At 62.4% G+C, this 24,602-nt stretch overlaps 1 protein-coding gene across 5 annotated transcripts in view; it reads left to right on the forward strand.

The window, feature by feature from the left end:
- Window positions 1–24,602, forward strand: part of SEMA4D (semaphorin 4D) — a 92,361-nt gene that overhangs the window by 66,475 nt on the left and 1,284 nt on the right. For 3 of the 5 annotated variants that reach the window (XM_025891372.2, XM_073878195.1, XM_025891373.2), the window contains 12 exons: window positions 1,370–1,432; window positions 2,913–3,011; window positions 5,508–5,601; window positions 6,170–6,283; window positions 6,883–7,034; window positions 7,835–8,010; window positions 8,098–8,254; window positions 8,770–8,992; window positions 9,633–9,748; window positions 13,714–13,886; window positions 13,988–14,031; window positions 14,829–16,968. In XM_025891372.2, coding sequence (XP_025747157.1) covers window positions 1,370–1,432; window positions 2,913–3,011; window positions 5,508–5,601; window positions 6,170–6,283; window positions 6,883–7,034; window positions 7,835–8,010; window positions 8,098–8,254; window positions 8,770–8,992; window positions 9,633–9,748; window positions 13,714–13,886; window positions 13,988–14,031; window positions 14,829–15,724 — 2,307 coding nt within the window. In that variant the 3' untranslated portion in view covers window positions 15,725–16,968. Of the gene's footprint in view, window positions 1–1,369; window positions 1,433–2,912; window positions 3,012–5,507; window positions 5,602–6,169; window positions 6,284–6,882; window positions 7,035–7,834; window positions 8,011–8,097; window positions 8,255–8,769; window positions 8,993–9,632; window positions 9,749–13,713; window positions 13,887–13,987; window positions 14,032–14,828; window positions 16,969–17,160; window positions 17,365–22,117; window positions 22,328–24,128; window positions 24,227–24,602 lie in introns of those variants that run through there. The other 2 variants (XM_073878196.1, XM_073878197.1) reach the window with 2 other exon arrangements.

Below are 24,602 nucleotides of genomic sequence, written 5' to 3' on the forward strand. Positions count from 1 at the left end.
CTGCGTCTCAGTGACGCGCAGGCCCCTCTGCCGAGGCAGGTCCCGCGGGGCAGCCACAGCTGCGTCCGGGACTCCCCAGCTCGGCCTCCCCTCCTCCACGTGGGAGCAGGAAGCCGTCAGCAAGTGGGTTCACGTCCCCTGGGGCCGGTTCCTTTGGAAGTGGGGCGGGTCAGCACCTGAAGTCTTGGCCTTCGTTTGCCTGTTTTTAATGAGCTCCTTCTCTCTGAGTAGTGGAATTTCGATTATTTGGATTTTCAGAATGACCTCGGAGTCACAAATCGGAGTGTGTCAGAAGCTCCGTTGCCGCCCGAGCTGTGCCTGGTGCTCAGTCTGTCCCTTCCCGGCCGGTGGTGGCCTCTCGACCGCTGGGTCCTCAGACACGAGCCCGGGGGTTGGGGTTGGTTTTTTGCTCTCTGCTCCTGCGTCCCATGCCCTCTCGGGGCCCGGTGAGCACGGCCAGGGGCCCGTCTGCGTTCATGCTCCCGTGTCCCTACGTGTTTTGTGCAGATGGAGATGAAATCGCTGGCATTTTGCTTTCTGAGGGAAGCTGCCTTCGGCCGCGGGACATGGTTCCGCATTTGTGTGTTCTGATGAGGACTTCTGTCTCTCTGGAAACGCACCGCTGGTGATGCGTGTGCTGGTCGGGCCTTGCAGGGAGCGAGTTCGTGCAGGACGCTTAGCGTGGGACCGCGTGCACGGGGAATCGCCTGCTGCCGTGGAGAAGCTCCGGGCGCTTCCCGAGCCCTGGGCACCGGCGGCTGGCTCCGGTTGTCGGGGCGCCCGTCGTGGGTCATCACACGTGGAGACCGGGCATCCTGGGGAAGGCGAGGCAGCAGTCGAGGGGCTGTATGTGGTGTGGCCTGTGGCTTCCGGTTCTCTGGAGGGCAGGGGTGAGGGCCCCGCGGGCTGCCCCGTTCTGATCGCGCGTCACGGGGCATGAAGGCAGCAGAAGCACAGGTCATGGGAGGACGCGTGGGGGGGTCCTGCTGTCCACGGATGGTCCCAGGAACCCACGTGGCTGTTTGAGGGTACCTGTGGTCTAGCCGGTTGATAACCGAAAACCTCACCGCTAGCACTCTAGCACTGGCTGCTAGTTTTGCAGTGAACCATGGGAAGGAATCTGGGAGGCCGGGCGCTGCTGGGCTTCGGTGGGGGTCTCCGGCGGAACGTTCTAGAAGCCCCGGTCGCTCGGGACCTCGACATCCGCTGGCTGAGCTTCGCTTTGCAGTCTCACTTCCACTGTCGGGGGGGGGGGGGAGTATCTGTGCCCCTTGGGGCACCATGTGCTTTGTCAACCGTGCACTTTAACGCCAGCATCGCCTTTTGGACGGGGATATGCACTGAAGTGGGCTCTCATTTCTCCTAACAGGCCTACTGGAGGGTTTCAGAAGATAAAAAAGCAAAATGTGCCGAAAAGGGGAAGTCAAGACAGGTAATTTCTGGTCTCAGAACCCCCTGGTGACGTGGTGACAGCCATCCTGGGGTTGTCCTCTGTGCCCAAATGCTGAGGCGGGGTCTCTCAATGCAGGAGCCCGCGGCGGGGTGGGGGAGGGGCACTTGAAAAACACTTTGGTAAAGGTTAACTTAGTTGAATTTATTCACATGGGCTCAAACTTGATAGAGAAAATAATTTCTGGTGCTTGTTGGCTAAAGGTGTGAAATGCAGGGTGCAGGCCTCCGCAGCACCCCAACAGCTTGGAGGGGTTGCTGTAGGATTTCTGAGGTTGGGGCAGCGATCATCCCTTGAGAATCTGCCCCTTCTCCAGGGGATACTGGGCACCTCGGCATGCTGGCCACGCGGGCACTGCGGGCCCGAGGGTCCACCTCCCCGCCCCGGGGCTCAGGTTACCCCACCACTGGTTAGGCCCTTTGCCCCAGTCGGGTGCCCGGCCCGAGTCCGAGTCTCCCGGTGTAAGAGCCCCATCTTCCTTGGTAGTAGGGCAGGATGGCTGAGTTGGGGAAGATTTTGGCTGTTTGGCTAATTTCAAAATCATTAAAAATGGAAAAAAAAGTTTTTGCTGAACTTTTCTTTTTAGCAAAATATTAAACACTTTTGCTGAAACCACAAGATCTGAAGTTGCTTTAGGAAATGGGAAAATGCAGGCTTTGTGTGGTAATCACTGGTGTTCTAGGGAGTTGTCTGAGAGCTAAATTAGGCCGAGTGCTTGCACAGACCGCCGTGGACAAGGGTCCCTCCCAGCTCACGTGGGGAGGATGAGTTACTGCCAACCAATTAAAAACAGTCCTGGGGGGGGGGGGAACAGAAAAACCTTCCCTGAGCAGAGATAATTTCAGACAATAGCACGTATAATGCCAGCACGTTCATTTCAGCCTAAACAGCATGCTCTTTGGTGGTGTCTGGTTTTCTCGTGTGCGCACAGCCTCAGGCCCCTCCCTCGCCCAGCCTGCCCCCAGAGAAGCATGGTTTCCAGCCCCGCGCACTGGGGCGGGCGGGGCGGGGTCCCCGGGTGTGCAAGGACTGCAGGCGGGCTGCCATGCACCGGCCGCCTCCAGGCACGTGCCGAGTGTCGAGGGAGAGTCACTGCGTCTCTTCGGTGGCAGGCGTCCAGGAAGGTCTGAGGTCAGCGCGGCTTTGCTGAGGGTGAATTAGGGACCGGGGTGTGGGGGAGGTCCTGGCCCCTGACGGCCGGCCTGTGGATGCTGCAGACGGAGGTTTGTCCTGGGCGGGGGGAGGCTGGCTCCAGGACCTGCCCCACCACCCGGGCAGGGCCAAGCAAGCACGGGCCGAGCGAGCATGTGACACGGGGGCTAGCCGAGGTGCTGGTGGGGGCAGCAGGGAGGCACAGTGGGGGCTGGTCACAGCCTGCCGGCCCCGCGCCCTGAAGTTCGGGTAGTGGAGGGTGTCCAGCGGGAGCCGGCCGGCAGCTGATGCGCGCCTCTCTCCCTTGCAGACTGAATGTCTCAACTACATCCGCGTGCTGCAGCCGCTCAGCGCCCGCGCCCTGTACGTGTGCGGCACCAACGCGTTCCAGCCAGCCTGTGACCACCTGGTAAGGCCAGGCACCCCTCCCGGGGCAGCATCGGGGTTCCCCGCTCTGCAGAGCAGGAGGTTTTCTAACGGCCGGCGGCGGGGGCGCCTCGGGGTGCCACGGGCCACTGGCCGGGCTCCCGGAAGCCCAGTGTTGCTGAGGGCATGACATGGCAGGACTCGGGGCCAGTGGCCCACGGCACGGAGCCGGCAGTGGGGGCACCTTCTGGGAAGTGTGCTGTTGACACACGCGGCACCAGCATGCCGTGGTCTGGTCTCCTGCGTCCTTCTTGCCACGTTTTGTGCTTGTGGGGAGGCCTGCTGTGACCGGCATCCTGGTCTGATGGACAAGTCAGGGCTCTGCTCCTGGCTGGCACGTTGTGGGCTCACCTGTGCTATGGGCTGAATGCTTGTGTCCCCCAAATCCACATGGGGAAGCCCTAATCCCCCCGTGTGTTGGTGTTCGGAGATGGGGCCTATGAGCTCTCTCCAAACGTGAGGCCGGTGGGGGGGCCGGTGGGCTGCCTGCCGGCCAGGGAGCAGGTCCTCACCACGCTCCGACCAGCCGGTACCTGAGCTCCAGAGCTGAAAGGAGTGGACGTGAGTGCTGGAGGCCGCCCGTCTGCGCTGCTTTAGGGCAGCCCGGGCTCGCGGGGGTCTGGCCACGTGGCCTGGGCTGTGGATGCAGAGCCCGCTGACCAAAGTGCTGGAGCGCACGCCCTCGAGGGGCAACGATCCTGGGTGCGAACAGCTCCCTCTCCAACCCGCATCGGTCCTCTGGGCCCCGGCCGACTTTGTGCTGCATGAGGGTCTTTGCAGAGGGGCCCCCACCCCGTCCTCCCGGCCCCTCGCCGACAGGGAGCTGCAAGGACGGAGCACAGTGGATGGCAGTGTCTTGCTGGGAGAAGGTCCTTCTGCTCAGGCACTTGCTGAACCACGTAGAACGGCCACAGAGAGAGGAGACAAGTGTGCACCTGTGGATTGACAAGCTCATCTTACAGTGACCGCCCCTGACTTAGTACTGGCCGGGGGAGGGAGGGGGGAAGTGGAAGAGCTTCCTTGGCTGAAACCCCAAAGCAATGGGAATTTAAGGAAGATTCTTTAGCCTTGAATCAGACATCAATGACAGCACAAAGTAGGGGCCAATGAAGGACTTGCTTGAGGAAATCGTGTTTGCGCACAGATCCCCGGGGCAAGTGCACACGCGGCCTGGTCACCCCGCGGTCTGGGCCCGCAGAGAGACTTGGCCTCTTTCTGTGTCAGGGAAAAGCATGCCAGGTCATATTAGAAACGTCCGCACATCTGGGGATCTGTTGGCTGAGCTCTAGTCAATCAGCTTTGAGCTCTGGGGCGTAAACTCCGATCCCATGGGCCTGTCAGTTGTTAGGGAAGGGATTTGGGCATCCCATTTAAATCCGGACTTCTAATTTTTTCCAGTATTTTTAATAAAAACGTTGGAGCTGACACAGGCTGATGGCAGGGGTGGGAGCAGGCGCGCTGCCCTGTGACCCGCGGCCCCTGGAGGGCTAGGAAGAGCGGCGCTTCCCTGCACAGCCGAGCCAAGCCTGTCATTCCCTGCGAATAGGCACAGTCATTCCCATCAACCGCTCTTCTCAGGGCCGACCCCTCGTTCACATGTCCCCCCGACCTCCCTAGACCCGTGATCCATTCGTCCACACCCTGGCTTGTAATCCCTGGCCTGACAGGGAGTCTGCCCGCTGAAGGCGGGCCCATGGCCTCCCCAGGCCCGCGAGCACCCCGCGTCCGCTCTGCTCCCCTCCCTCCCGGCCGCGTACCCACTCCCCGCGGCCCTGTGTGTTGTTCAGCTTCTGCAGGTGGAGAGGGCTGGAGGTGGCGCTGTCATCCCAGCTGCTCATCCTTCCCTAGCTCTGCGTCCCGCAGACGGGTCTCTTCTCTGACTCCTCCCCCCACCCCCCCCACCCCCCCGCCTCGGCTGTCCTTGCACAGGCCCTTCCCCCTGTTACCTGTCGTCGAACTCGGCTTCGGCGTCCGTGCACAAAGCTTTCCCGCCCTTTACGCATCAGGGTTTTGGGCTCCTGGTCGGGCCAAGAGGGACGCCCAAGCCTGAGGTCACCCCTGCTGTGTGTGAGTGCAGAATGGGGTGGAATGAGGTGGAAATTCTGCTTTTCTCCAGGCACCTGTTTCTTGGGTGGTCTGGGCCCCACCGCCTCGAAAGCTGCCGTTTTGATACTGAAATGCCGCACACAGCGTTCGCTTGCTGGCAGAGCGCCTCCCGCCCCAGGTCTGCCCCAGCTGCCCTGTGACCCCGGAGCCGTGGGCATCTTACAGCCAAGTCAGCTGGATCTGAGGCTCTTAGATCTTGTGCGGCTCTCGAGATGCTGGCGTCCAGGCCTGGGACTCGCGTGGCTGTGTGCACCTGCTCCTACGCCGCCCCCCCACCCCGGACAGCACATCTGGGAAGTGGGTTAGCACCCAGGTGCTGCAAGCATAGAAATTCAGACATTTCCTGATATTCTGTCTTCTCGTTCAATTGCAGAACTTAACATCCTTTAAATTTCTGGGGAGAAATGAGGATGGCAAGGGCAGGTGCCCCTTCGACCCAGCACAGAGCTACACGTCCGTCATGGTTGGTGAGTCCTGCCCCCAGGTCAGCGTGCGGCCAGGCTCGGGTCCCTCCCCCGCACGGGGGCTCCCTCCGTCCGCTTCCGTGTTCCCTGTCCTCTCAGAAGGCACACGGGCCTCTCCGTAGACCCCCATATGAGCGTTTGAACGCATTGTGCAAAAGGGTGACCGGCCACCGCCCGGGGCCACAACCCAGATTTGTGGGAAGGGGTTATTTTAAGATTTGTCATCCGTGGAAATCACGTGGCCTCTCGTTCACGCTGTCCACGCTCCTGGAGGGAGGTCCGTGCAGAGCGGGAGCCCCGCGCACCCACCATTATGTCTGTCACCTCCCGGGTGTGGGGTCACCTGGTGTTAGCGCCCCAGCCCTCGAAAAGCACCTTTCATGTGGGGTGCCTAATTGTCCTGGTCTTGGAAACGCAGCAGACGGCCCGGGGAAGCAGCCACGCGTGCCCAGGAGCAGGGCCGTGGTCTGTCCCCCTTCTGGGGGGGGGCGGCTGGGGAGGGGCTCGTGCCCAGCTGCGGCGGGAGCACTGCGGCTGACCCCCTTTCCTCACTCCTCTGGATCCGCTCAAGATGGGGAGCTGTATTCCGGGACATCGTACAACTTTCTGGGAAGCGAGCCCATCATCTCCCGAAACTCGTCGCACAGCCCTCTGAGGACGGAGTATGCGATACCGTGGCTCAACGGTAAGAGGCGGGTGCCCCTGCCGCCGTGTTTCCGCGCGGCTCTGAGCCTCCCCGAGGGCCCTCGCACCGCCTCCGCCCCCAGCTCGTGGCAGCCCGCACGCTGGAGTGGCCAGGACTCCGCAGCCGGTGCCCCCAGGCTGGGTCCTTCCCCGCGGAGCCCTTGCTACCTCGGGGCCGCCTTCCCCTCCCTGAAGACGGATGCGGTCACTGTCCTTCACGACGTGAGGGCCTGGTGGTGACTCGGGCTGACGGGGCCACTCCCCTCGGGACAGCGTGTACACAGCGGGGTCCTGCAACTGCTCACATGGGGCTCTTGTGGGCTTGGAAGTCGCGGGGGCTCTGGGGGACCCCTGGCTGCTCCTTGCTGTGGGGTGGGCTGGGGCACCTGGATCTGCTGGCTGGGGGCTTGTCTGAGCACACGTGGCGTCTCCGGTGGGTCCCCGGGGACAGGGAGCTGGCTGCCCATTCTCACAGGCATGGTCTCAGGTCTCATGGTCTCCGCACCCCCAGGCCTGGGGAGGGACATGGCGCACGCCCCCTCCTGCGTCGTGTGCCCCCGGGGGTGCACGGAGGGACGACCGTGTGTCTGTCGCTTGCAGAGCCAAGCTTCGTCTTTGCTGACGTGATGCGAGAGCGCCCAGATGGCGTGGACAGCGGGGGTGACCGCGTCTACTTTTTCTTCACCGAGGTGTCTGTGGAGTACGAGTTTGTCTTCAAGCTGATGATCCCGCGGGTGGCGCGGGTGTGCAAGGTGAGTCCGGCCCCTGATTTCCCGGTGGCTCTGGCCCGGGGCGCTTGCGTGTCCGGAAGATTCGCTGCATGGCCCAGGCTCCGAGCTTCCTCCAAAATGTCGATTTACCCACTGCTTCATCCTTCTGTGCCGCGGATGCGTGTGGACGGCCGCCAGACGCTGGGCCTGCCCCGGGGGCAGCCTGGGTGGGGAGTCCCCCTGCAGACCCTGGGAGCGTCGGCGCCCCATGTGTGACCAGCTGTCCGGCCTCAGCAGGCCTGCCTCTTACACACTGTCCCCAGACCTCCCAGGTTATAGAAAGTTTTTGTTCACTGTGTGAGCTCGATTCTGTTGGAATTGGGATTTCAGCATTCCAACATAAAGGTGGGAGGGGGGCGTTTCTCGTGTCCAAAATAAGTAAGGACGCTTGGATTCCAACGTCTCCCACATCCAGATTTCTGTGTTTCGGGGCTGTCTCCCGAGCGGGGGCACATCAGACATCCCTTGGGGCCAGCTCACGAAAATGTGTTTATGGAGGAGCCGGCAAAGCCCTTAGAAATGACCGTGCCCTCTGCAAGGAGGACTGAGGCGGACGGAAGCCTTGAGTCCATGGCTCGCTCACCGGGGTCGGTGGTGGAAGGCTGGCGGGCGTCCGCAGCTGTGAGGCCGGGTGCGTGCGGCCCACCTGTGGCCCCAGCTGCCACAAGGTGACTTCCAGGAGAGGCCTCTCTGGGTTTTGTGTTCTGATCGGAGACCCCGCCTGGTGTGGATCGCTCCCAGGTCCCACCCCTCCCCCACCACGCTCTTCCTCCGGGTTTCAGGGGGACCAGGGCGGCCTGCGGACCTTGCAGAAGAAGTGGACGTCCTTCCTGAAGGCCAGGCTGATCTGCTCGCGGCCGGACAGCAACCTCGTCTTCAACGTGCTGCAGGACGTCTTCGTGCTCAGGGCCCAGGGCCTGAAGGAGCCCGTGATCTACGGGGTCTTCACCCCACAGCTGTGAGTGCGCGGGCCGGGGGGCCGGGGGGGGGGGCGTTGTCGGCACGCCCACCTGCCGGCTCGGTCACGCTGTCCCCTCCTCCCCAGGAACAACGTGGGGCTGTCCGCTGTGTGTGCCTACAACCTGTCCACCGCGGAGGCGGTCTTCTCCCGTGGGAAGTACATGCAGAGCACCACGGTGGAGCAGTCCCACACCAAGTGGGTGCGCTACAACGGGGCCGTGCCCACACCGCGGCCTGGGGCGGTGAGTGGGCTGGGGGGGGTGGTGGTGGCGGGGGCGGTGAGGGGGGCCAGGCGCGTGGCCAGTGCTCAGGCTCACTCGCCCCCAGGACTGGGTCTCGTCCCTGGGGTGCCCATCGGCTGACAGCGCTCAGGTCCCTCCACGCCTGTTCCGAACTGAAGTGCGTTCACTCACGCACATCAAGAGCTAGGAGCAGAAGAAGGAATTCCTCTCACGCTTGACCTTTGTGCTATTTGTAATTGGGCTGTTTTTAGTGATTTTAGCAGCGTTCTTGTGCAAGAGCTACCAAGCGATAAGTACTTCGTTTTCAGCTTCAGAAGCTTGATACATTGCTCTGATTTGTAAACAGGTACAAACGACTTCACCGACTGTGTCTCGTGGAATTTTATCTCGCGGCCTTTCCGATGAACCCGCCGTGCAGTGGGCTTTGTGCCTCGCAGGGGCCGTGTGGGAAGCGCGTGCGGCGGCCGGTGCAGGTGGCCGGTGCACGCGCTGACGGGGTGCTCTGCCCTCCGCAGTGCATCAACCGCGAGGCGCGGGCCGCCAACTTCTCCAGCTCCCTCAGTCTGCCAGACAAGACCCTGCAGTTTGTCAAAGACCACCCTCTGATGGACAGCTCCGTGACCCCGATAGACAACAGGCCCAGGCTCATCCGAAGCGATGTGAACTACACGCAGATTGTGGTGGACAGGATGCAGGCCCTGGACGGGACCGTCTACGACGTCATGTTTGTCGGCACAGGTGGGTCCTGGCCCCGGTAAAGACGCCAGCCAATCGGGCTCATCCTTGCTGTGGGGAGCCGGCGGTGCTTTATGGAAGAGTCCCTGGTACTGGCCTCCGAGGTCTGCGGCCACGCAAGTCCTGGCCCCCGTCTGGGGGTTCAGGCACGGCGGCTGAGGCTCGCACAAAGGGAGTCCGGGTGGTGTCCATGCAGCTGGCTGAAGGCCTGTCCCAACCTGCCACGGGAGCCTGTCCTGGGAGAAGGCGCCGTGGCCGGCCCTGGGGGCTTTCCAGCGGAGCTCTGAGCCGGGTGGCGGGGGGGGGGGCCTGCCCTCACATGCCCACGCCTCTCACGGGACAGCACCCCCAAGGGCCAATGGGGCCCAGCAGCCACCTCTCCTGCAACCTGCTGGCACCATCTCTTTGCCCCGACCCCCAGTGGAGTCAGCAATGATGTGTTAAGCCTATTTTTCAGAAAACGGTGGTGCTGACCCAGGCCACGAGAGGCCGCAGTGCATTTGCTAGTGGCTTTTCCTTTTCCACCTCCAAAGTGCAGACTGCATCGGTTTCTACGTGTCCTGTCGAGGGAGGGAGCTGAGAGGAAGAACGGATTGTCCTGCGCTCTCGGGCGCGTCCCTGACCTCTAGCTTTGTCCTTGCAGACCGGGGCACCCTGCATAAAGCGGTCAGCCTGGAGAATGAGGCCCACATCATCGAGGAGACGCGGCTCTTCGAGGACCCCGAGCCGGTGCAGACACTGCTGCTCAACTCCGAGCAGGTAGAGTGGCCAGGTGGGCGGGCGGGCGGGCGGCCGCACATGTCCGCATCACCGGCCGGGCCAGCGCTCACCTGCCTGGTCCAGAGGAGCCGACCTCCAGCCTCTTATAGGTGGTCATGGGAGCCCTGGGCTTTGGGATGGAGGGAAGGCAAACTGGGGAGATGGAAAGGTGCCGCAGGCCGTCCCCTGCCATCTATGCCCACAGCCTGGGACGCGCGCCTCCCCGTTTATAGCTGGGGTGGAGCATGAGGGGCAAAGCAGGCCTGGGCCAGGACCATGAGCACGTGAGCCCTGCCTTAGTCTCCTCAATCTGTATCTGGGGGACATCGGACCCTGGGGTGGCCCTGCCCTGCGGCTGAAGGCCTCGCTTCTCCGTGTGGGTGTCCCCATGCTGTGAGCCTGAGCCCAAGGGCTCTGTTCCCGTTTCCCTAGCTGCAAGCATGGCCTCTGCCTGGATCCGGGTGTAGGGCTTTGTTTGGGGCACCAGGCTCAGCTGTCCCTGCTTTTAGGGTGTTGCTCGCACGCTGAGACTTCCCTGTCTGACCCAGGACGCTCCTGAGCCTCCTGTCCAGGTGTGGACAGAGCTTCACACCTGAAGGTGGCGGCCCCACAGCCCCTCTGAGCGTCCCTGCAGCCTGGTCCCTGGTGGGGGTAGTGGGCACAGCAAGGGGCTCGGCAGGCAGGTGGGAGACGAGAGAAAGCCGCGGACTTGGCAAGGGCACATTTGCAGACATCACACACGGGTCCCCTTCGTCGTGAGCTTACCTTCTTGGATCTGGTGTCCAGACTCCCGCCGCAGGGTCACATCCCCTCCCAGCTCCTGCCTCGTGGGCTTTCTCTCTGCTTCTAAAGGGGAAGACGACCCTATAGTCTAGGCGAGTTTCAAGCCGCCGAGACTCTGTATCGGTGCCTCCCCGCCCCCACTCACCCACCTTTGCCGTGGAAACCGGAAGCCAGAAGCCCTCCCGCCCGGGGCCGCGTTGCTCAGTTGCTCAGCTGCTCAGCCAGGCCGCGGCCAGTACCCTGCGGCCTCCAGGTTGTCGAATGCGCATCAGCCCAAAGGCTGGGCCCCAGTGCAGACACAAAGAGAACAGAGCTCCAGTCCACAGTGTCATTTGGAGACTCAGGCCTCTGGGCAGGGGGCGTCTGTCCCGTAGGGGGATGAGGGTTGGGGAGGAAGGAGAAGGTTACGGGTCAGCCCTGTGCTCACCTGCCCATGGCCAGGACTTGGTCACAGGCCCACGCCCAGGGGACAGGCCACGCAGGGAGTCTGGCAGCCATGGGGGCCATCTGTCTGTCCTCACAGGGGCCCCCACGCCTTCTCCCCAGGCGGGCGGGCTCGGGGGGTTGGAATGGCGGGTGTGCGGCCGCGACGTTAGGAAGTGGACGTTCGGGGTGAAAGAGACGCCCCCTCTGTCCCCGCTCACTGCTTGCAGGCTCTCGCGGGCAGTCACGCGGGCCTTGGCTGTGGGAGCAGAGAGGGGCTGGTGCACTGCCCTCGAAAGTCCACGCTCCCCCGAGGATTTGGTGGTTCTCGTTTTTGTTAACGTGGTGAATACGCGCTGTAACGCTTACCGCTTCAAGCATTTGTAAGGGCACAGTCCAGCGGCATTAACTACGTTGACATGGTTGTGTGACGTCCCACCATCCATCTCCAGAACCTTCTCACCTTAACGGGAACCCTGTTCCCACTGAGCACTTAACCCAGCCCCCAGCGCCCACCATCCATGTTCTGTCTCTGGGATTTGAGGGCCTCAGGACCCCATGTAAGTGGGATCAGTGTTTGTCGTCTTGGTTTATCTCACCGAGCACAGGTCCTTGAGGGTGACCTATGTAGCATGTGACAGGATATCCTTTCTCTTCTGGGAGGAATGCTCCACGGTTGGCACACCCACGTTCTGCTTGCCCGCCATCTGTGAGCGGGCACGTGGGCTGCCTGCATCCCAGGCCGCCGTGTACGTGGTGTGCAGACATCCGAGTCCTGCTTTCGGTTCATGTGGAAACACGCGGCAGACATGCTCTGTCTGGTCTCCCCCGAGCCCAGGCCGCGGGCTCCATCTGCGTGTTGGCGGGCACGTCGTTTGCACAACTCCTTCAGCTCCAGACTCCGCACAGGTCAGACGTGGCCGTGCAGAAACCTAGCTGGGACAGTGTGAGCCTGGGGCTCCCAGGGGCGTGGGGACCTGTGAGGGGCCGGGCGGGAGAGGGCCAGGGCACACACGCGCTCCCCAAACCTCACACCTGGTCAGGTGGTTTTTTTCTTTCTGTGTCTTTTCAAGCACCTCTCATTTTAAAATAGTGTGAGGTCCACAGAGGCATTAGGATGAGGGGCAGGGACCCCGGGCCTTCCCTCGGCGTGGAGGAGCCCCCAGACGTCAGGTGCCCCTCCATCCTCACAAACGTCCACTCCACTTCCAGAGCCTCACGTGGCCTGGGGCGGCTCACTCCTCAGCCCCTGTGGCCTGGGATAGTCCCCATCTACCTTTGTTTTGGTGGCTTTGTAGAGAACTGGTCGGTGTTGTATGGAACGCCCTGGTCTCCTTATGCTTGGAGGGGCTGAGGGTTTGGGGACGTGCGCAACAGCAGGGGCCCATGCAGGCTGGGCCGGGGCGCGCAGGCGTGTGCTTGGCCCACGGTGGCTAACGCTTGTTTGGGGGGGACCTCGAGGCTGCTGTGTGTCTGTTCCTCTGGCCCCCAGACGCGTGCACCCGCCAGCAGTCACAGCCACCCCCTCGCAGGTGTTTTTCTGTCCCCTTCCATCAGTATCCGTTACTCTGTGGCTCGGCTTCATGGGAGCCAAGTCCTGGGGAGGGGTTGTAGGCGGAGATGGGAGCCGGCCCCCTGCGCACAGTCACATGCACGGATCAGGTGTCTGCACCCTCTAGGGTCCCTCGAAGTCACTCGCTCGGCCCTCCCAGAAACCCTCGCCTCTTTGAGCCACGTGAAGCCTGGACTGTGATCTGGGGTGGCCTCCTTGGTTCTTCTGGTAGGTGCGTGGCCTCATCTGCCCGGTGCGGGCCGACGGAGGCACTGGCCCTGGGCCTGCCTCTCTGCCGCTTGTTAGGACAGTCTGTTGCAGAGGGGGCTTCCTTTCTCTCGGCTGCGCTCATGCAGGGTGCGGGGAGGGGTAGGGGTCACAGGCCAGGAGACCGAGGCTGGCCCCAGGGACTCAGAGCGCCAGCCACTCTGTCCCCCCAGGGGGAAGACTGCACCCCATCTGGGTCAGAAACACTGAATTCTGTTAGGCTCGCAAATCTCAGGGTTAACCAGAAGAGCGGGGGGAGACAGGCTTGTGGGCGGAGGAGGGCATAGACTCAGGTGCAGAATTGCAATCCTGTGGCCGTGGCTACACGTCGGGTGGTGTCCCCGCGTGGGAGCCCCGTCCCCGCTGCGTCCAGGAGAGCGGTTAGCCGCCCTGTGAGCTGGGCTCGCTGATGTGCCGGCTGGCAGCCTCCCTGGCCACGTGTTCCTCGCAAACCTGGACGTGACAGTGCCTGGCACGTCCTTTATCCCACATGCTGGAGTCCTGCACGCTCCCCCGCCGCTCGCTGGCACCCCCTTTCCCAGTCCCGCTGGACTTGGACCCACTGGGGCTGTCCATTCATGGCTGCTCACACCGGACAGGCCTGAGATTGGGCTCTAAGTTGTACCCTTTGGCCTCTGACCTGTGGTGGGGCCGGGAGTGTCCAGCTGGAGGGGCTCTGTCTACTCGGCGGGAGACACGCATCCACACAGGCGCCTGGTCGGGAGGGAGGGGGGCAGTGGACTGAGGCCCCGAGTGCTGAGTCAGTGCGCGGACTTGGCTGGGAGACCACGCAGCACCTGCGTGCTCGTAGCGCTGGAAGCTCCTAGATGAGAAAATGAGGGAACATGCTCGGCACCGTCCGCGAGCTGGAGACGCACCTGGCACCATGTGCACCCGGCTGCCCCCTCACCCGCCTGCTCCCCGTGTTTCACCCCCGCAGGGCAGAAGATTTGTCTATGCGGGCTCCAGCTCGGGCGTGGTGCAGGCCCCTGTGGCCTTCTGCGAGAAGCATGCCACCTGCAAGGACTGCGTGCTGGCCCGAGACCCCTACTGCGCCTGGAACCGGGCCACCGAGGCCTGTGTGGCCCTGCAGCCGACAGACGGCCCCAGCAGGTACCCGGGGGACGCGGCATGCCAGCCCGCCCGCCCCGCCTGTGGGGAAGGTGCGTGCGCGTACGTGACCGTGACCGTGACCGTGCCTGCTTATCTTGCAGGGATCTGATTCAGCGCATGAGCGGCGACACGTCCGCCTGCCCAGGTAAGTGGCTCCTCGCCGCGCTCCTCCCCGGCGGCCGGGTCTCGTGACCGTTGTCATGGTGCTGTACTGGCGTGGCGTGGCATCTCGTACATTTTGTCTTTCTGTACTCAGACCAGAGGGCAAGTATCCGTGAGGATACGGAGGCCGACCCCGCCATCCCTTTGATTTGCAGAAAAGGGTGTTTGAAGCCACGTAGTGTGTGTGTGTGTGTGTGTGTGTGTGTTGGGAGGCACTCGGCATCCAACCTGTGACATCTGCTCTCGAGACGCTTCTCTCTGCCCTTTAGCTTGGGGCCACTCAGATGACCCCGAACGTCCTGGGAGGGTGAGGGAGGGGCGGGGAGAGGGGCGGGGAGTCCTTGTCCCCTCCGGGAGGCCACTGCTGGCCGCGGGGGTCCAGCACAGCCCTCGGCCCCCTCGAAGGCAGCCGCGCTCCCGTCCCTGACCCGACGGCTGGGGCAGCCTCAGGAGGGGGCGCCGGGCGCACCGAGAGGCCGCGAGCCCCAGAGCCACCAGCAGAGGCACATGGCACGCGACTCCCAGGGAGCCAGGGCGCCAGACGCCTTCTCTGCTGTTCGGTTGCCTCCGAGTTCCTTGTCCCACTGGGCTGCCATCCGGGGCTCATCTTTGCTGCTCTGTCACGCATGTCTTTATTCTCCTTAGTTGTTCTGGAAGATTCCGTGTTGCTCCAGTGGGTGAAACTCTTGTGTTCTCTTGTGCGTGTTGACCTATTTTATAAAAGACGTGAAGTAGCGAGCCAGGTTGTTGACACTGTGCACGTTTATTTTGATGTTCCAGATGAAACTAAAAGTTTCCGGCAGCATTTTTTCAAGCATGGCGGCACGGCAGAACTGAAATGCTCCCAAAAGTCCAACCTGGCCCGGGTGGTGTGGACGTTCCAGAACAACGAGCTCGAGCCCGAGGGCCCCAAGTACAGGCTGGTGGGCAGGAAGAACTTGCTCATCTCCAGCCTGTCGGAGGGAGACAGTGGGGTGTACCAGTGCCTGTCGGAGGAGAGGGTCGGGAACAGGACGGCCCTGCAGGTGGTGGCCAAGCACGTTCTGGAGGTCCGAGTGCTCCCGAGGACCCCGGCGGCCTCCACGCGGCCAGCCGCCCGGGCCGAAGGAGACAGGACCCTCCTCAGAGTGCCGACGGAGCCCACCCCAGGCCCCCCGGCCCAGACCCCGGCCCCGCCGCCGCCCAGCCCCGCGCCCACCGGCGTGTCCTGCAGGCCCAAGACCGTCATCAACACGGTCCCCCAGGTGCACTCGGAGAAGACCATGTATCTCAAGTCCAGTGACAACCGCCTGCTCATGTTCCTGTTCCTGCTCTTCTTCATGCTCTGCCTCTGCCTCGTTTCCTACAACTGCTACAAGGGCTACCTGCCTGGCCAGTGTCTGAAGTTCCGCTCGGCGGTGCTGCTGGGGAAGAAGCAGCCCACGGCCGACTTCTCCGAGTTCGAGCAGAGCGTGAAGGAGACGCTGGTGGAGCAGGGCAGCTTCTCCCAGCAGAACGGGGGGCAGCCCAGGCCGGCCCTGGACACCGGCTACGAGACGGAGCAGGACACCATGGCCAGCAGGGTGCCCACCGACAGGGAGGACTCACAGCGGCTCGATGACCTCCCGGCCCGGGACAGGCCCTTCGACGTCAAGTGCGAGCTCAAGTACGCCGACTCGGACGCGGACGCGGACTGAGGCGCCCGCGCGCAGGGCTCCGTTCACCACCGGTCACCCGGCCTGGGGCCACGTGGGGAGCCCATGTCTGTGCACCTGTCTTCTGTGTCTTTTCTCTCGGGTCGAGCTTGTGATTTGGTTTCTCTTTGTCCTTTCGGAAAGCGGCGAGCAGCACGTCCCGGCCTCCCGCAGCGGGCCGCGGCCTGGGACGGGCCCACGGGTGGTGGTGCCGGCTCCCTGAGCCCCGTTGCGGCGGCCCGCGGACCCCCGCGCCTGGAATGCCCCCTCCTCAGAACAGCGGCCCCTGAAAGAGCATTTCATTCCAGATTGGAAATGGCATTTTTGTTTATCAGATTGGTAACTTAGCGCCTGTTGTCCAGATTGGCACGAACCTTTTCTTCCACGGGATTATTTTGTAGGGCTTTACTTTTCTTGTGTTAGGTCATTTATTTTTTAAATTACGAAAGCAGATGTTTTAATATTTAGAAGATGTACATCTTCCGGATTCTGTTGTTATGTGAGGATAGGATAGAGCTTACGTTGCTTACGATTCTCAGGGATAAACTTACTTTGGCTAAATGCGTTCTTTCTGCTTTTAGAAACAGACAAAACCATCTTTTGAGCACACTTTTTTTTTTTTTTTAATTTTATTCCTTGAGGGAAGCATCATTTTTTAAGGGGTTTTCTTTCTTTCCTTTTTTTTTCCTTCTGTTTTAACTCTTTCGAAGAAGAGAGGACAGTGGGGGGCTATCCCATGAGCCAGGCAGGGTTTCCAGGGTCAGTGGCGCCACCAGGCCCAGAGCTGAGGGGTTGCGTGTCTCACGATCAGACGCCCACAGCCACTGCTCAAAACCTCCCATGCAGACGGACGGACAGCTGCACAGGGCTGTCCACACCTACAAGCAAGCTGGGCAGTGGTGGCCAGACAAGCCTGTGTGTCAGCACCCCACGGAGCCACGGGGTGGACCAGCGTGGCCTGGTGCCGTCTCTCAAGGTGTGAACAGGCGAGGCGGTTTGACCGCGGTGACTTCACACTCAACCTGCTGCTTCCCCCACACCTGCAAGAGGAGGCTCTCTTTCTGTGGCAAAGAGCAATAAACTGGATTTCTGTGTCCCTGTGTGGACAGCATCCTCTTCAGCATGATAGGACTCGACCGTTTTGGTGTAAACGTTTGTGTTTTATAAGATTTGCTTTGTTTTTATTTTTCTACTTTGAATTGTATACATTTGAAAAATAACCGAATAAATGAGCAGCTTATATCCTTGACGTGGGCACGTGATTTGCCGCGGCCAGGAGGCCTGCCTGCCTCCCTCCTGGGGGCGCTGACCGGGGAGCGGGTGTCGGGACAGCCCGGGTCCCTCTCTCCTCCTCGCTTTGCTTCCTTCCTCTGGCGCGCGGTGGGACCGGAGCACGCCTGCCTCAGTGGCCTCTTTCTTTTCTGTCTTCTGTCTCGCAGCCTCACCTGTGCCCTTCCTTCCTCCGGGGTCCTCCCTGTCCTGTCAGGGCCCCGGCTCCGCTTCCTCTCCCCGAAGCCCCTGGCCGGCCTCGGCCTCGGGGTCGGACAGCAGCCTGCCCACTGCCTTGCTGCCGCCCCTCCTCAGCGACCAGGCCCAGCACGTGCACGCCCTGGGGACCTTCCACCTCTTCTGCCAGGCCACAGGTGAGCGGGGCACCTGTCCGGGGGGCGGGGGGGGGGGGGAAGCACAGCGCCGGGGGGGCTTTGCTGCAGCCTGCAGGCACTGTCGGCCCGGAGCTGCTCCTGCGGACGGGAAGGGCCAGTGTCCGCTGCTGTGGGCGTCTCACGGCCACAAGTTCTGTGGCGAATACTCGGCTGTCCGTCCAGAGCCTCCAGGCCACCCGCAGATGAGCTGGGCTTGGCCCCAAGGCCTCAGTCGGCCAGTTGGCGTTTGTAAGGACTGATTTGTGTGTCTGCTGACAATTCGGGGGTCCATCTCTGTGGCAACTGAGAAATTAGCTCCAGAGCCTCCAGCAGGGGTGTTGTTCCCACGACTCGTGTGGTGGCGTTGAAACGCGGGACAGCTTGAGAGCCCGGTGGCCCGGGAGACGTCAGGCCGGGCCGCACGGCCGTGGTCTCCGCTATGCGGTGGCCCAGCTGCTGCCCGGGCCCCCACCTCTGTGCCCCGAGGGGAGGAATAAAGCTCGGGAGGAAGAAGCACACAGGTGGTTTCTTTCTGAGACTTTAACCTGTCGAGAAGCTGCTCCAGGTGTGGAGCTGGCTCTGGGAGCCGTGGCGCGCCCCGTGGGGGCTGTGGACCAGCGGCGTGTGCCGCAGGGGAAGTGGCCTGGGAGTGGGACGCCGTGGGGACAGACCTTGGGGGCAGGTCCGTGTTGCCCCGGGTCACCTGCTCCGTGCCCAGCCTTGGTCTGTGCTGGGACCCCCGTGTGGCTCCTGGGCCGGATGTCGTCCCTGTTGCTGGGAGAGCGGTGGTCACACAACCCGGCACTGCGGGTGCAGGCGGACCGTGTGTTTGGGAGCCAAATGCTTTTAAATGTGGCTTTTTGGGGAGGCACCCGTTAGCTGGTGTACACGCAAGGGCGCTGTCCCTGTGACTGGGGGGACCCAGACCGCTGTCGGCCAGAGCGGGAACACCAGGCTTCAACGGGGCCCCAGCGCGGGCCGTTAGTGGCAGAGCTGCGGGCAGCCGGGGAGGGGTGCAGTTCCCGCCTATGGCGCTGGCAGGAAGCACCGCCGGCCGCAGGGCAGAAGCGGGACACCCCCCTGCCGCGCCACTGCCAAGGTCTAGGAGCCGGAGGGGCGTCCCCTCCTCCTAACTTTCCGCCTCCAGCCAGTGCCTCCGAGGTGGGACCTAACGGGACTGGGGGCCAAGGATGGGGACCGTAGCTGGCGGTCTCACAGCGTGGAGCGGCGGTACTCAGGGTGGACTGAGCAGAGGGACCAAGGCCCCCGCCCCCCTTCCCCCATGCTCCTTGCTTTTCAGGAGCCTGGCCCATCTAGAACCTTCTACTGTTCCACGCGGCCCCACCTGAGGCAGTGAGGTGGCCCGGGAAGGACCAGCCTTTCCCAGGGGGCCCGCACGTCCTGTTCCATCCGAGGGGGAGGGCCTTGCGTTTGCCCAGAGCGGGCCCAGTCCACACCGTCTGCCCCCACGGGCCCCCACAGCCCTGACGGGACCATGCTCCCGGTCGATTTAGGCCTCATCTTTAAAGCTAAGAACAGATCCGCTGTACTTTAGGTGATGCTTGGCTATTGGGGGTTGTGATGGCCTTTTGTTTTAACGATGTTGGACATCAGAGCCCTTGAAGCCCCTGGGAACCGCGGGGGCCGCAGGAGGTGCGCAGCCGAAATATCTCGTGAGTGCCCACAGCAGCCGTTGGTGCTGGCATGTGTTTTGGGGCGGGGGCTCCAGGAAGGCCGAGGCTGGGCTGTGGGGGTAGCTGACTCGTGAGCTGGGCATTTCCCAGAAGGGCTGGGACCCCTCCATAGGCAGGCAAGGCTGATCTGTCACCTTGCTGGGGTCTCGATCCTTAGCGGTTTTTGCCAGAACCTGGGTCTCTTTTCCATTGCGATCATCCACGTGCCTTTACAGAGTGGTCCTTGTGTGCAGGACAGTTCCCTGCACCTGGCACCCTGCGAGGCTTCGCGCTGGGCCAGTGACCCCCCCCCCCGCCCTCCCATCTCCCCACTGCGGTGTTTGGAAAGCGCATTTAGCCACATGTGCCCCCAGAGACTAGGACCTGGGATTCTGGGGGTCACTCTTCAGCCAACCACGGGGTACTGGCTGTTTCATGACAAGCTAGGACACTCTGAGGGGTGAGGCCGATGAAATCGGGGTGCTGGAGACCCGACACCCCTGCCAGGTCCCGTTTCTGTGCTGGACACTGTCCGGCCCCAGGGCTGTGGTGTGAGCAGCACCCCCCCCCCTTGCCCCCGCCCAGGTGTGGCCGGGGCCTGGTGGAAGGCCGCGGGTGTGAGCACGGAGAGGGGCTGGCCCCAGGGTCAGAGTAGACCACATGCATGGGGACGCCCGGAGGATGGCCTGCCAAGTGGGGACACCGGTCACAGATGTGGCCTGAGGACTTGGAGTGGACCCATCACACTCCCCTCCAACTTGGGGCTCTCAGGACCCCACTTCCAGAATCAGATGTCCTCCCCTGGGGAGAGGCCCTGCTCTGAGGGGCTCTGCTTTTGTCACAAAGTAGAATCAGCTCTGCACCTGCGAGTCATCCCCTTAGGGGGCGCGGGGTGGTGTGGGAGCAGGGTGCTGGCCCCTGCACCTCGTTGACCCCATGGTAGGTGCTGGAACCCAAGGCCAGGGGAGCCTTCCCAGGGCCCAGAAGAGGTGCTACACGCCCGGGGCCTGAGGGCCTGGCCCTGTGGGGTTGCACAAGGCCCCCGGGGTCGGTGGGTGCGGACCCTGCTGACGGGTTGTAACTGTCACTTTGCCTCCTTGTTCTCTGCATTCAGAAGGAGCTGGATAGCTTTAAAAGAGAGTAAGTAGAATGTAAGTACCTCTCTAATATTTTTAGAGCTTTACTGTGGCTAAACACACACTTAAAGATTGAGCGGTGAAGCTTTTCAGGACCGAGGGGCACAAAGTTTGCATTCAGCCCGTGCCCCCCCCCGTGTGGTCAGCCGAGCATTCTCCTTTGGGTCCCAGCCATGTGGCTCTGGGTGATGATGCACTGCCAGCTCAAGCCACCCCAGTCCTTTGTCCCAGGGCTGGCCATGAGAACCTTCCAGAAGCTCCTGTGACCCACCTCGCTGGCTGCAGTCCTGGGTGGGTCTCCATGCACACCACCCCGGGGCAGTCGGGGCGGGGGTGGTGAGGGGGAGCCTGGGCTCTTTGGAACAGGCTTCAGTGTCTGTTCACAGCCTCACGGGATCCCCTCTAAACTGGACTCGGCCACCGGCTGGCTGTCAGGGAGCGGCCGCGCGGCCCGGGCTGTCATGAGGCACGCCCAGCGGTCACAGGAGGGGGCTGTGCCGGCTGACGGGCAGCAGTCAGGCAAACGCACATACGGACATGTGACACACGTATAGAATTACCGATGGGCGGGCGACAAAACGCTCTGGGCAAAACAAACTATAGCAACACAATAAAAACCCAGAAACCCCACACGGAAAACAAGATACTGCGTCCCCGTGGCCGGCACGGCCACGGTGTTGAGCAAAGCCTTCCAGAATTTCCTCGACTGACAGCCTACAGCACGTTTCCTTCCTGAGAATGCCTCGTTTTCACTGCAAAAGCCGTATCTGCTGTAGTGGATCTGGGACTCCAGGCAGGTATAAAGAGCAGGATGGAAGCATCCCGGAAGTCAGCCGTCTGCAGGGAGCCCCCACCAGCGCGGCGGCCGCCCGCGGGCCTTTCCACCGGGCGTTGACACGCACGTGTCTATGCGTGCACACACCTATACTTCGAGATCTCCTCCTCTGACACGGTGACATTTCCCCGTGTTACTTTTTTTTTTTTTTTTTTTAAAGATTTTATTTTTTTTTTGAGAGAGGGAATGAGAGATAGCACGAGAGGGAAGAGGGTCACAGGGAGAAGCAGACTCCCCGCCGAGCAGGGAGCCCGATGCGGGACTCGATCCCGGGACTCCAGGATCATGACCTGAGCCGAAGGCAGTCGCTTAACCAACTGAGCCACCCAGGCGCCCCGTGTTACTGTCTTCTTAAACGTGACTCACGAGTGACAAGCTAGGCTTAGGAAGGTTTTCAGGACCGAGGGGCACATGGATTCCGTTCCGCCCGTGGCCGTCACGTCACGTGTGAGACCCCTGGTCGCCCGTCTCCAACTTCTTACTAACAGACACAGCTCTGGTGGCCCCGTCCGTGTTCTGATCACCGCCTCAGGTTCATTCGTGGGACCATCTGGTCTGAGAGTCTGATTTTCCCTTGGGAGGAAGGCTCTTCTTTGAAGATCCTGAACGCGGTGCATCGCTGATGAGGGGACCAAAGGTGGAAGGTGCCCCCCCGGACACACACGAATCCACGTGAAGTTGTCTTGCCACTCTCCCTTCCAGCTGGTGCCACGGCTTTGGGTCCTGGGCTTAGCCCTTTGGCTGCAGGTTCTTTACCTGCTCGGCGAACTGCAGCCACATACAGACGTTACCCTTCCTCTGACAACCATCCTCCCCGACACCGCAGCTTACGTCCTCCCAGCTTGGGGGGCAGCTAGGTAGAATCCCGCTTTGAGAAATAGCTCCCAGCCCAGCCGCTGGTGCTGTCCACGCTGGGCACAAGCAGGGAGGAGGGGGCGGCAGGGACAGAGGGGCCTTCAGCCCTGCTCGGCGCCCTGGCCCGCCCGCCCCAGGTCGGCTGGACCCCCTCCCATTAGATGCTAGGAGAGCAGGTGACCACACGGAGGCAGAGCCTTTGGTCACAGGTGGTGGCAGCAGGACCAGGTCCGGAGAGGTCTCTGTGTCCCCAGGTCCTGCAGACGTTCACTTCGTCTGGGAGAAGAACGGCCGTGAACTGGAGACATGTGTCCCCACGCAGACCCACACGCTGCTCGACGGCAGGACCCACGTGCTCAGCTGGCTGCAGGACACCACCCGAGAGAGCGCCGAGTACCGCTGCTCCGTCCTCTCCTCCACGGGCAACAAGACCTCCAGAGCGTGGGTCACCGTCAGGAGACATGGTAAGTGGGCGGCCCCCCCCCCCCCCCGCTGCACTGCCGCCCCGTCCACACCGCCCCCCCGCGCGCACATGCCTGCCATGTCTCACCCGGATTTCTGTCTGGCGGGGCCGGGAGGTCCACGTTCTGAGAACCCAAGGTCCCCTGCTCGGTCTTGACACTGAGAGGAGCTGGCTGGCTGTGCGGTTCTGGCCTCAAAGCCCTCCCCTGCCACGCGGACGCTCGCCCCACGGCTGCCGGCCCCGCGTGCTCTGCCCGTGGCCTTCTGGGACCACCATCCACAGGAGGAACACTCATGCCTCGGTGTCTCCAGGCCTGGCCAGGCCCATGCTGCCGGAAAGCCTGCCCTTCCTCTCCGGGAGATTTTCCTCAACATGTATTCACTCTGCTCCATGTCCTGTACTCTTTCTGGAACTATCCTCCCAGATGTTGGACCACATGGCATATGGTGTGGAGTGGGGAGCAGCCCTGGGGGCCACGCTTCCGCTCCTAAACGGCCTTGGAGGCAACATGCATGTGACAGACTATCCCGGTGCCCGAACGTCTCTGGGAGAGTGTACCTCAGTTTCCCCGCTGCCGGCCTAGAATTGAGCCTTCCCGGGTCTGCTCCGTCCCCACCGGTGCCTCTGCTTTCAACTTCCAGGTTTTTGTGGTTCCCCTCCTATTCTCAGTCCATTCTCAAGAATTTACATCTATGCTTAGAGATGCTGAAAAGGCCCCCGTCCTTCTACTGTGAGTTTGGGGAAGAGAAAACTGCAAATATTCACTCCTGCCCAGAACCCGTTCTTCCCGTTTCTGTAAAGTGCCCTGCGTGCTGCCATCAGGACAATCGGAATCATCACGTAAACATGACTCACAAACCGTGAGGGGTCCCACAGAAGTCGAGAAAGGCACTGTCAGCAAAAAGGGTGGAGAGCACTCACGGTGACCCTGCTCCCCTCCGCCCCACCCCATGGTCACCCAGCTCACCAGCCTGTGAGCAGCGGGACCCAACACAGATTGCAGGCGGTTCCACCCGAGTCACGCTGCAGCCCGCACACACACGTGGCAGCCGGAGACACCAGCGCAGCTGGGACAGCCCGTACCTGCTTGCCTGCCCAGCCCGCTGTGTCCCCTGAAGCTGTGCAGGGCTAGAGAACGCAGGGCTTCTCACAGGATGGGAGCTGGAAGTTCCTGCAGAGCCCCTTGGGGTAAGGACCCCCAAAGGCACCTCTGGAGTGCTGTCCCCTACCCCGCGGCCACCTGGAGAGCCCAGGCCCCAGCTGTGCTCGAGGAACACATTCTGCTTTGTGTCTCGAGGTGCAGGTCCCTGCCACCCATTTCTAGAATTAGCAACTTGAGCCATGGGCCGAATCAGGGACACAGTTTGACGGAGAAACTACGGCTGTCGGGCTCCTGCCACCCCGACAGCCCCGCATGTAACTCCCTTCCAAAACCTCGGATCAAGCTCCCACACAGGCCACGTGGAGCAGGCAGCAGCTGGGCATACTGTGATACCAGCCTGGTGAGCCGTGCAGACTCCCCGGCCTTACTTGTGACAGGCCTCCCAGGGGAGGCAGGACCAGCCCCAAGGTGCAGGAAGCTAGTCCCTCTCTTGCCTGGGTAGAAAATTCAAGCGAAATGAGAAAGGGGCCAGCATGACCGTGGGGAACAGCTGCTATTGGGGCTGGTGCCCTGGGGAAGGCAGCCTTGGAGGGGCAGACACCTCACCCAAAACCTGGCTCTTGGAATGGCCTCAGTAACCCCGGGGCCATGAGGGCCTGCAAGGCTGACACCTGGCCCCCTCCCCCGCCTTGTCTTGCAGAGGCGACCCACCAGGAGCAGTGGACCAGAGAGCTTGCTGCCTGGAGGGCTGTGGTCGGGGAGCACGATCGCATGATGCGGAGCTGGAGGAAGGCGTGGGTATGTGGCCAGGCCAACAGGGGCAGGGGCTGGCAGAGCGTCCGTTGCCTTGGGGCTTGGCCCACGAGCTGTTCTTCCTGGAGCCCACGGCTCTGAACTCCAGGCAGATCCTTGGGGAGCGTCGGCATGGTGGGGCAGGGCGGGGCATCTCGAGGAGACGCCAGTTGGGGGGCACGGGTGCAGGCAGGGCTGCTGGCTCTGGCTGGACACTGGCCGAGCAGGGTGCCTGCTGAGCCCGCAGGGAGCCCGGCACCCGGGGGGGGGGGGGCAGGACAGGCATCCCCCACTCCGGAGTCGCTGCGGCCACCGTCTGCGCAGCCACCAAGCCCGGGAGTTACTGGAGGATGAGCCCCACAGCTCGACTGCGGGCCTTCAA

The sequence above is a fragment of the Callorhinus ursinus genome, unplaced genomic scaffold (assembly GCF_003265705.2).
Source record: "Callorhinus ursinus isolate GAN/ISIS: 27379988/994484 unplaced genomic scaffold, GSC_fseal_2.0 scaffold28, whole genome shotgun sequence".
NCBI classification, from domain to species: domain Eukaryota; kingdom Metazoa; phylum Chordata; class Mammalia; order Carnivora; family Otariidae; genus Callorhinus; species Callorhinus ursinus.